General features: G+C 57.3%; 1 protein-coding gene and 1 long non-coding RNA gene across 2 annotated transcripts; one reads left to right on the forward strand and one right to left on the reverse strand.

The window, feature by feature from the left end:
• Positions 1–1,269: 1,269 nt before the first annotated feature.
• On the reverse strand, positions 1,270–4,061 carry LOC123640626 (zinc finger and BTB domain-containing protein 47-like). Its single transcript, XM_045555214.1, is given in 7 exon segments — positions 1,270–1,348; positions 1,350–1,382; positions 1,384–1,508; positions 1,510–2,930; positions 2,933–3,482; positions 3,851–3,913; positions 4,008–4,061. Coding segments are annotated over 7 exon segments (2,325 nt in total).
• Positions 4,062–4,234: 173 nt separating this feature from the next.
• LOC123640729 lies at positions 4,235–4,632 on the forward strand. Its single transcript, XR_006736029.1, has 2 exons — positions 4,235–4,312; positions 4,405–4,632. It is a non-coding gene; the product is annotated as an uncharacterized LOC123640729 (long non-coding RNA).
• The last annotated feature ends 7,079 nt before the right edge of the window (positions 4,633–11,711 follow it).

Below are 11,711 nucleotides of genomic sequence, written 5' to 3' on the forward strand. Positions count from 1 at the left end.
GACAACAAAATAGGATTTCCTATTAGTGCAGGCCTCATGAGGGCAAGCACCGGGCACAGGCTGGGGTCCCCTGTCCCCAGGGGTTTCTCTCACCAGCAGTGCTGTGAGCGGCCCACCCACCTGTGCAGAGGCCCGGGAGGAGCCAGGATGCTGGAGCCAGCCAGGGACAGGCTGTGGCTGCCCTAGTGCGGCCACAGGGGAGCAGAGACGGACACAGACACACACGTCTCCTTCTGGTGTGAAACACGTGCCAGGGTAGCTGGTGAGGGGCGGAGGTGCTCTGTGAGCGGCAGCCCTGCCCCCTGTCCCACCGAGAGCACCTTGAAACCCCAAAACACTTGTCCAAGCCTCCTCTTGGCCCCTGCCCCTGGGGTCTAGCCTGTCTGCAGGGGTTCCTTGACTCCAGCCCCTGGGAGCTGGTGCTGAGGGAGGCACCTGTCTGCCCACCTAGGGCCTGGCCCACAGCACCAAGGCCTAGCAGCTTCGGGGGACATCGCCGGGACTCAAGACCCACGGTGCAGCCTGGTGCAGGTTGGGGGCCCCCGGGCCTGCCGGCAGGGATGTGGGTGGGGAAAGCAAGCCCCTGGGGTCCAGCCCCTGCCTCCCCCACACTACTTGGTGCAGAGCCCGGACTGCAGTTCCCGCTGCTCAACGCTCCCCACCCGCACCCGCCAGTGTCCAGTCTCAAGCCCTGTCGGGGTGTCCACAGCCCTCAGACTGGGTCCACAACTCTTCTACGGGGCGGCACCCCAACTTCTCCCCAAACCCTGCAAGAAGAAGGAGCAAATTAGGGGCACGAGCACGTGGGGCTTAAACCGCTGAGGCCGCTCCAGGCTGGGCCTGACCAACCCTCTCCGGCTCCGGCCTCAGCAGCGTGACCGGCCACTACACCTGCCCCGGGCCCCTCCGTCCCCGCCGGACCTGCCGCCTCCAGCACCCTCCTGGCCTGGAGGGGTGCTGCGAACAGTTTCCTCTCTTTTCTTTTTCCTTCACTTCCAAAAAAAACCCAAAAAGTAAAGGCTTCAGGGAGCCGCAGAAGGGGGGCACTTGCCAGGGAGGCGTCCTCCACCGGCTCTGGGGGCTGCCGGCCCGCGCCCCCCGGGTCGGGGTCTCAGGCGGAGCACATCCAGCCACCTCTGGAGGAGGGGGCCGCGGCCCAGGCCCGAGCTGCTGCCCCCCAGCAAGGGGGGAGGGCAGCGGGGTCCCCCCCGGAGCGGGCCCTGGGCTCCAGGTCGCAGCAGGTGTAGCTCGGCAGCTAGTTGGTGGCGTTCATGCCCCGCCAGTGCCGGCAGCGGTGGGGACGAGGGGCGGCGGGGTCTGGGGGAGCCCGGGGAGCAGGGGCAGCGCGGGCCTGAGGCTGGGCGGGGGGCAGGCCCGGGGCGGGGCGGGCGGTCGCCGGCCCGCGGGCGGCTGACAAGGAAGCATTTCTCCTTGTGGGCCTCGCGCACGTCGGGGCAGCGGCAGCGCGGGCCGCACACGTCGCAAGGCTCCGGCTTCTGCCCGTGTGCGGCGCCGGCGCCGCTTCACGCTGGGCGGGCTGGGGAAGCTCCTGCCGCAGATGTCGCAGATGTCCGGCCTCTCCCCTGTGTGGGTCTTCGTGTGCTCATCAAAGCACTGCTTCATGTTGAAGTCCTGGCCACACCACTGGCACAGGAGCTGCTTGTGGCCAGTGTGGATGCTCACGTGTGACGGCAGCTGGTACTTGTACTGGAAGCGCTCCTTGCAGTTGTCACATCTGAATGGCTTCTCCCCGGAGCGCTGCAGTGAGTGCACCTCGAGGGACATGCTGCGCTTGAAGGACTTCCCGCAGGCTTCACAGGTGGAGGGCATGTCCTTGGTGTGGGCAACCATGTGCGAAACATGGGCCATGGTATAGAACTCACAGATCTCACATGAGAACTTCTTCTCTGCGTACCCATGCACAATCTTCTTGTGCTCATGGAGGGACCAGAGCTTCTTGAAAGCTTTGCCACACGTCACACACTGGATGTTGCGCTCGCAGTCCGTCTGCCGCTGCAGCAGCCGCTCACTCTCTAGCAGGAAGCGCTTGCCGCACTGGTCACAGATCTGCATGTGGCTGTGGGTCACATTCATGTGTTTCTCCAGGTACCAGCGGTTGTTGAAAACTCGTGGGCACTTCTGGCACGGGTGGTGCTGCTTCTCCTCCAGCCTCACGTTGGCCCCCCGCCCATCAGTGGCTGGAGGCCCTCGGGCTGGTGCAGAGGCCACTCTGGGGGACAGCTTGGGTCGCTTCCCACTACGTGGCCCAGCCTCCTCAGGCTCAGAGGTGCCTTGGCGCCAGGCATTCTCCCGGGACCGCGTGGCCATGCGACTGTGGGGAGGGGGGTCAGCACGGCTGCCCCGGCGCCCTGGTGGCCCCTGCATGCTGCCAGCTTCCCCCTCTTCTGCTTCCTCCTCCTCAGAGCTCTCTTGATCCTGCTCACTGGGCCCTTCCTCCTCCTCCTCTTCTTCCTCTTCCTCCTGCTCACTGTGCCCTTCCTCTTCCTCCTCTTCCTCTTCTCCCTCACTGCCACTTTCTTGATCCTCCTCCTCCTCTCCTCCACTGCCACCATCCTCCTCTTCCTCATCCTCTTCTTCCTCCTCCTCCTCCTCCTCTGAGTGTCTCTGCAGTGCATCCTCCCGGCCCAGCATCATGGTGGCCGGCTCCTCCCAGGGCCTGGCTTCCCCTCGGCCAGTGGACACGTGCAGTGTCTGGTTGTTGAGGTTCACCTCCCCAATGATCTGGGGCTGCTCCTGGCGGCTGTAGGTGCCAGAACCCCCAAGCTCTTCCTCCAACTCCTCCCCACCCTCCAGCTTACACAAGCTGGCCGGGGGCCTGCCGGCCTCCTCGACAGCACCCTCCTTCTCCTCTTTGAAGAAGGGCTGGGCTGGCCCAATGGTGGCAGGCACTGTGCCGCCAGCGGTCCCTGCCCGTCCTCCACGCGCACTGAGTAGGGGTCAGGACCCTCGCGGGCACAGATCTTGGGCAGGCCTGGGGTGTCCGCCTCCTGCTTGATGTCACAGTAGTAGGGTGGCACAGCTGGGGTGCAGCTGGCAGCCGGCTGGGCCAGGGCCACAGTGCCGGGACCCGGTGGGCCTAGGGAGCGGGCGTCCAGCAGTTCCTGGCGGGACGCGGCGATGCCGGCCATCTGCAGCAACGAGGCGGCACTGAGCACCTCGTGGGCGCTGGCTGCGTTGACCAGCAGCTCCGGCGTGTAGATGAAGCTGAGGATCTGCTGCAGGCCACCAGGCGCCAGCGCCTCCAGGGACAGCTCCACACGCCGCAGCTGCTCGTTCTGGGTGAAGAGCGAGTGGAAGAACCGGCTGTGGGCAGCGCGCGCGCCCGTGTGCGCCGGGAAGACGCTGCGCTGGGGCACCCGCACCAGGCCCACGTCGCAGGGGTCGGGCCGGAAGAGGCGCTGCTGGGTCAGGCGGCCCGTCAAGCAGGCGAAGTGCGGCGCCCCGTCCTCCGCCAGCGAGAACTCAGCGCCGGTGAGTCAGCTGTCGTCCCAACCTGCAGCGTGGCGCGTGGCGCTGGGGGCTCGCAGGGCCCCGCGGGGTCGCTGCCCCCACGGCCGGGCCGGGCCGCCCCCGCGCAGGGCCCCGCGACCACGGCCCCGGGGGCGAGTCCAGCGCCGAGCAGCTCTTAGGCTTTAATAAGTTTTGAATAAGCGTTTTGCTTTTTGTTTGTGTCCAAGTTTCTCGTGCCTGTCTCTGAAAACACATTTTAGAGCCATGTTAAAATGTTGGTTGGTCACCTTGCAGGGCTTGAATGGCACATCCCTGGGACCCTGACGGGAGGTGGGGACTCATCCGGTTTGAGTTTAGTGGGTCACAGTCACTTCCTCACGCTCAGCTCCTGGTGGCCGTCGTGGTCTGGGACGCCTCCCTGGAATGTCTCGCTGCGTCTCCGCTGCTGACAGCGGGCGCAGGAACCGGTCCTGTGGCCCCGCCCAGCGCCACCAGGCAGGAGTTAAAGTCAGCCTGAGAGACTGTTCCGAACTGACGACAGCTGAGCTGTCTAATTTTCGCAATGTCTGATGACACAGGGCCACGCACATGCTGTCGCCGGAGCCCTTCGCGGGCCCCGGGGCGCGGCAGGAGCGAGGCCGAGGCGCGGCCCCTCCAGCCAGGTCGCCCCGCTGCGGGCTGTGCCTGCGCAGCCCTCCGGCTTCTCCGGTTTCTCTTAGAAAATCCCCAAGTGCATCTCAGCTGGGTAACAATGAGAGCGTTCAGGCCTGCGGAACAGCGAAAGCTTCTAACTCCATTCAGGTCCCGCCAGCTCCAGCTTTTCCTGCCGGGGCCTCTGCAGGTAGGAGCCTGGGACGGGGCTCTAGCCTAGTTCGCTCCAAGTAGAAATTTCATTTTGAATAATTTTCGGTTGATTTTCTTATTCTTTTTCAGGTCAACAACCATACGGTCTGGAAATACAGTTGGCCCTTGAACAACACGGGTTTGAACTGCACAGGCCCAGTTACGTGTGGTTTCTCCTCCGCCTCTGCCGCCCAAGACAGCCCGACCACCCTCCTCCTCCTCCTCCTCAGCCTGCTCAGCATGGAGACGACGGGGATGAAGACCTTCCTGAGGCTCCACTTCCACTTAATGGATAGTAAATATATTTTCTTTTCCTTATGATTTTCTTAATAACATTTTCTTTTCTCTAGCTTACTTTACTGTAAGCTAATAATACATATAACATATAAGATATGTGTTAATCAACTATGTTACTGATAAGGCTTCCAGCCAAGAGTAGGCTATCAGTAGTTAAGTTTTTGGGGAGTCAAATGTTATACGAGGTCAGTTCCCTCACTCAACCCCTGCCATGTTCAAGGGTCAACTTAATGTTAATTTTGTGCCTCCTTTTTTGCCTTTTTTTTTTTTTTTTTTTGGAGACAAGGTCTCGCTCTGTCCTCCAGGCTGGAGTGCAGTGGCATCATCATAGCTCATTGCAACCTCAAACTCCTGGGCTCAAGCGATCCTCCTGCCTCAGCCTCCCAAGTAACTAGGACTACAGATGTGTACCACCACAGCCAGCTAATTAAAATTTTTTTTTTTTTTTTTGGTAAAGATGGGATGTCATTGTATTGCCCAGGCTGATCTCAAACTCCTGGCTTCAAGCAAGCTTCCTGCCTCAGCCTCCCGAAGTACTGAGATTACAGGTGTGAGCCACCATGCCCAGCCCTTTGCTGCTTTTATAGTTATTGTTTCCTTCTCTTGTGTAATTGTTTTGGCTAGTGTGCAGGAAAGAGTTAACACAGGCGATCTGAAATTGCTCTCCTTAGAAAGGCCTGCTTGCAAGCTTGGTCCTTGGCTGGCATCCGGGAACTTAGACTTTGGGAGGATCCCACATTAACTAACTGATGAGTGGCTCACAAATTGTACAAACAGTATGGTTTAGGCGGAGTACAAACTTCCCTTCTGGGATCTAGAATTTGGTTCTCTCCAGACAGAGGGTGCCCATGTGACCAGCCCCAATAAAAACCCTGGGCACTGAGCCTCTACGAGGTTTTCCTGGTCAGCAGCATTTCCCACTTATTGCTGGGAAAATCAGTATGTTCTGCATGGCTCCCCTGGGAGAGACCTTGAAGCTTGCTCCTGGTTCCCTCCGGAATTTTGCCCCGTGACTTTGTCCCTTTGCTGATTGTGCATAGCATCCTTTTGCTATAACAAATCTCAGCCATGGGTCCAGCTCTCTACTGAGTCTTGGGAGTCCCCCTAGAGAATTATCAAACCTGTGGGTGGTCTTGGGGGCCCTGACTCAGCTAGACAGTCTATTTGTGGTGAAGCCACCTGTAAATGGCGAGAAGCGGCCTCCTCCTGCCCATGTTAAGATCAGTTGTTGGCTCACAAATGGTGTTCTCTGAAGGCCCCACCTCCCTGCTGTTCAGCTGAAGCACTCCCCAGAGCCGTCAACACTGCCTGGGGTCCTGTTAGAATGCAAAGCTCCTCTCCCCCTCTCAGAGTGTCAGGTCCGGCCTCCTGGTGGACTGTTGTCCTGCTTCTTTGGCTCCTTGCTTGGAAAATTCACAAGCAGGGCCGGTGCCACCGAGTGACCACAGACAGGAAGCAATTCCATGCAAACAGCTTTTATTGCAGAAAAGAAGGGAGCTATACAAAGTGAGAGCACATTCCAGAGAGGAACGGGCCGGTCTCCACGAGTGGGGAATGACGTTGAGGACTCCCAGGTGGTTTCCTTTGATTGGCCTGGTCCGGGGCAGGGCTTACGGGGACTGTGGGTGTCACCAGATGATTGATGCATGTGATTTGACAGGTGTTCTTATAACAAAGTCGCAGCTCCGCAGCTGTGTGAGCCTCAAACCTCAAGTCCCTGCTCTTCGTGGTTGTCAGCTGCGCTTTCCTGCAGTCCCTTCCCCACTTCTCCATCCCCTCGGAACTGTCATCCTGGCCTCTATCAGCCACCTGCAGATTTGATCTCTGCCTAACAAGAGCTTCTGACCGAGGAGGTCTGAGGAGCTCACCAGCGCCCCAGGGATCCGGACTGCACGGTCCCAGACGCAGCCCAGCATCTGCCTTTATCTTTCCTTGGAGGTTTGTCCCAAAGGGTTTCTCTTCTATCCTTTTTCTCAACTTCCCTCGTCTAGTCCATACCTGGCAAAGTCCACTGGGGTGGACTGTGGGGTGGGGTGATTCCCTGTGCCATCCCTCTGCACAGGTTCCTGCTCACCACACTCTCCTGTCACACAGGTGTCTCCCAAAGCCAGTTCCATGCTCCGAGGGCCGAGAGCTGGTTTCGACTCTGTGAGGGCACCCGGGAGCCGCCCGTCAGCAGCTCCAACTCAGGCCACTCACTTCCTCTTCCCTCTCAGGCGAGCCAGACCCTGCGGGGCCCAAATGTGCGGTTCTGGTGGACGCTGCTCACACCCTGCCCTGAGACCCGTGTCTCAGACACCTGCCCTGAGACATCCAGCCCCGAGACCCATGTCTCAGACACCTGCCCTGAGACATCCAGCCCCGAGACCCGTGTCTCAGACACCTGCCCTGAGACCTGTGTCTCAGACACCTGCCCTGAGACCCGTGTCTCAGACACCTGCCCTGAGACATCCAGCCCCGAGACCCGTGTCTCAGACACCTGCCCTGAGACACCCTGCCCTGAGACATCCAGCCCTGAGACATCCAGCCCTGAGACCTGTGTCTCAGACACCTGCCCTGAGACATCCAGCCCCGAGACCCGTGTCTCAGACACCTGCCCTGAGACACCCTGCCCTGAGACATCCAGCCCTGAGACATCCAGCCCTGAGACATCCAGCCCTGAGACCCATGTGTCAGACACCTGCCCTGAGACCCGTGTCTCAGACACCTGCCCTGAGACATCCAGCCCTGAGACCCGTGTCTCAGACACCTGCCCTGAGACCCGTGTCTCAGACACCTGCCCTGAGACCTCCAGCCCTGAGACACCCAGCCCTGAGACATCCAGCCCTGAGACATCCAGCCCTGAGACCCGTGTCTCAGACACCCTGCCCTGAGACATCCAGCTAAGAAGCGTCAATTAATTCAGGAATCACGATGACTTGTGGAAAGTTGTTTTCAAGATTAAAGCCTTCCGCCATGGGGGTTGATCCAAGGGTGTTGGAGCGTGGTGGGAAAGATGCTTCAACATCAAGGGAGACCGTAGGAAACCAGTACATGAATCTGAATGTGAAGTAATGAGACAGTGCTAATCGGGACCTTGGTGGACGAGGTCACATTGGATGACTTTTTCAAACTGTGGGTCCATTTCTCATTTTCAGAACCAATAGATTCTCTTGTGTTTTTTTTTGTTTTTTTGTTTTTTTTTGACAGAGTCTCATTCTGTCACCTGGGCTAGAGTGCCATGGTGTCAGCTTAGCTCACAGCAACCTCAAACTCCAGGGCTTAAGTGATCCTCCTGCCTCAGCCTCCTGAGTGCCTGGGACTGCAGGTTCCAGCTAATTTTTTAATTTTTATTTTTGTAGAGATGGAGTCCTGCTGTGTTGCCCAGGCTGCTCTCGAACTCCTGGCCACAAGTGATCCTCCCGCCTCAGCCCCTCAAAGTGCTGGGATTATAGGTGTGCGCTGCTGTGCTGGCCTCTTTCATCTTTTTCAAACACTTCCTGCCTCCTGCCCATCTAAATGAGGTTAGGACCAAGGGGCCTTCGGGGTTAAAGAGATCCATGTTAAAACCATGTGTGTGACTTCATTGAACCCTCAGAATCCGGTCACCTCATGTAAAATGAAAATGGTACCAGCACCCGCACGATGTCGGCAGAAGAGTGACGTGCAGAGTCCCACGAGAAGCACTCGTCACAGGGTCTGGTAAATGGGGAGCTTCGAGACGTGGTCGCAGTCCTCCTCCGTTCCTGAGGTCCAGTGGGACCTGCCCGCCTCATGGGCTTCTTGGCTTCTCTGGCCACACAGCAGCCGAGCCCTGCCGCGCTGAGGCATGACATTTGGTCCTGGATTATTGTCCGTGCAGTGAGTGGATTAGATGTAGCTCCTGAGCTAGACTGCACACTGTGAGGACATAGCCTGTGTTTTCTTCTTCTTCCTTTTCTGTGCCCCTTGTTCTCAGAAATTCTCCTGGCTGGAGCTGAGGGGGACCTGGGGGATTTTCTTTGTCCACATCAAGTCCAGGTCCTCTAGCCCCAGGCTCCTCAGAGCCCCGCAGGCAGCCCCCATGAGATCTAGAGCCGGGGCTGCCCTCCTGCAGGGGTCCTGCCACCTGGCAGATGCCCAGGGCTGAATGTGCACCCAGCAGGCCCGTGGCCTGGGCACCCAGCTGCTCCCTGAGGGCACTTAGTCTCCCCTCGTCTTGCCGGGTGACAGGGGCGACACAACTGTGGTCCCGGGGGCCGGCCAGCATCTTGCTTTGCAGGCCTGTGGAGTCTCCATGGCAACACGCTGGGACAGGGTGCGAGGGGCTGTTTTAATGGAACAGGCGTGTTCTGTTTAGTGAGGGGCATTCGAGACCCAAGCTGAGATTACACGAGCTGACTTCTTGACAATGTAATTATAGCTCATTTTCCTCACTCAACTAAAACCCCGTGGCCGGGCACCGGCCTGCTCTGGCCAGCGCGGGGGCAGCCGCCGCTGCCTGTCGTGTTGGGGCACCGGGCAGTGGCGGGTCTGCTTCCATTAGAATGTTCCTGAGAAACTGTGCACAACTGGTTTTCATGAGCATTTGCCTTGGGCTGGCGTCACGGTGTCGGGAAGGCTGCACGGCCGACTGATCGTGGAGTGCCCGCCGGCGTCCGCGTTGAGGTTCCCAAGCAGTTACTTGTCTGTAAACTCCGGGGAAGTTGGGGTTCCTATCCGAGGCGACAAGCTATTCTAAGTGAATCCTTTGGGAAAGAGAAAAATCCTTTTGTAGTGAAGAATGATCTCCCCTAATCGACGCCTCTGGTGAATTGGGCTTCCCTTGCCGTAGGGGGTCTTGAGTGCACTGGGGTCAGCGGGGTCACGTGGCTCCAAGGGGCAGATGGGGGAGGGGGAAGGGGGGAAGCAGCACAGTGGGGGGGCAGGTGAATTGAGCACCTGCTGCTTCCTGTTCTCACGTGACCCACTTGGGAGTCCTGTGCGGTAGGTGTCACTACCCCCTTTCCCAAGTGAACAAAGTGAGGCCAGAAGAGGCCAAGTAGGAGTCTGAGGTGGCCCCGCTGGCAGGGGCTGGGCCAGGACTCGGTCTGAGGCCACTTCACCGCCGGCCTGGAAGGAGGCCCTGGGCGCTGCAGCCCTCTGTCTGGGAACAACCTTGAAGGCCGCTCTTACTTCTAGCTCTTTGAAGCCATTCTCAGAATCGAGTCCCCTTATCCTTCAAGAGAGGAGATGAGTTTTCTCCGGGTGAGTGTCCTGGGCTCATTCCACGGTGGCCCGGAGGACAATGGCTTAGTGTTTCCCTCCCAGCCCTCCGGGACGCCTGGGGCTGTGCCGAGTCTTCCTCGACCTTCTCCTCTTCAGACAACCAGACTACTTAGAGCAGCAAACAGCTCAGGTTTCCCATTTTAACCAGAAGCTGGGGTTAAAGTTTTTAATGACCAGAGTGGTCTTTTATTTTTATTTTTTCATTTTACAAATGCTTTAAATACAGTTATAAAAATAAGCTTTGATTTTACAAAAAAGCCAATACATTATTTCTTATTTTATTTTTTATTTCCTTCAGCTAGCCTAGAAAAAGCAATATATTAATATTAAAAGACAATGGGATGGGAAGCAAACTTCCGTGTTCCAAATGCTAACTCGACACAAGATTTCCTCTAAATGGGGAACTACCTAAATGCATGTGATGTAGTTATGTTTCTAAAATCACAATTAAGTCTTTATTTAAATATTTTTAGATGCAATTTTATCTCATGCAAACTATTGCATAAAGTGTATGTGATATAAGTTTTAACCACAAATACAACCAGAGCCAGCCCAGATCTTCCTAAAGTACACTTCGGGTGCGACATTAACACCCTAAGGTGTTCATGAGGTGTTCTTTGAAAGAAATGTTGTGTAACAAAAGCATTTGCCAAACACTGAGTGAAAGCTGAACACGTTATCTGAAACTGCAGGACTCCCTCTAAGATCTCAACATGCTAGTATATATTTATATTGGCTATCTATTGCTATAGAACATATTATCCCAAAAGCCAGTGGTTAGAAACAACAATAAACTGTGAGATGCCACTCATGGCATCTGCGGGTCAGGAATTTATGAGCGTCCTGCTTGGGTGGCTTTGGCTCATGGTCTCCCCCGAGGCTGCAGTCAAGGTGTCAGCTGGTGACGCGTCATCCGAAGGCTGGACTGGAGCCGGGGATCCTCACTCGGCCCGCAAGCTGGTGATTGGTGGAGCCCTCGGTTCCTCTCCCCGGACCCCTCTGTACAGGGCTGCTTCAGGGTCCTCCCGCTGTGGTGGCCAGCTTCCCCCAAGGGACAAGGCAGAAGCTGCAGGAGGCATCACCTCCCCCAGACTCTATTGGTCACCCCCGCCAGCCCCGCAGCATTGTGGGAGGGCTCCACAAGCCCTTGAAGTCCCAGAGGCAAGATCTTTGGGGCATCATGATACCTTTCAACCTTGGTGTACGGTTTTCTCCAAACTTGCTTTACCTCAGATAGTCACAAAATCCTTTTGTCTTTCAAGGAATGCGTATCCTGGTGTGTGTTGATTCCTGCTGTTCTAGCCCAGGCTGCTCAGTCCGACCCCTGGCCCAGATGAGCTATTGTCCACCAGCCTGTGTGGTGCCAGGAGACTTCTTTGTATTTGGTGTGCGTGCATGTGGGCGTGTGTCCACAAGCGTGTGCGCACATGGGTAGGTGCACATTCGGGTGTGCATCTGGGTGTGTGTGTACATGCATGGGTGCACCTGGGTGTGTGTGCATGCATGTGTGTGCACGTGGGTGGGTGCACATGTGTGTGTGTGCACGTGGGTGGGTGCACGGTGCTGGCCAGGAGCTCTGTGGGCAGAGCCTGAGCTGAAGGACTTCCTGGGTATTTAAACTGCACCCCCAGGGGCTCTTCCCTTGCTGCAGTGCTGAGTTCCTGCCCACGCTGGGGCCACTCCCTCCCTTGCTGCCACTGAGTTCCCAGATTCAGAGCTGGGGTTTCTCTCCACTTCTTGGTTTCTTCCTCACCTTCCTCCACTTTGTGCCTGGATCCCCCTTTCTCTTTCACATCAAAGCCATCTTCCTGGCTTTTCTTTCACAAAAAGCTATGGTGGTCAAATCAGAAAGAACTTCTAAAACAGGATTCTGA

Source organism: Lemur catta, chromosome 6 (assembly GCF_020740605.2).
Source record: "Lemur catta isolate mLemCat1 chromosome 6, mLemCat1.pri, whole genome shotgun sequence".
Lineage (NCBI taxonomy): Eukaryota > Metazoa > Chordata > Mammalia > Primates > Lemuridae > Lemur > Lemur catta.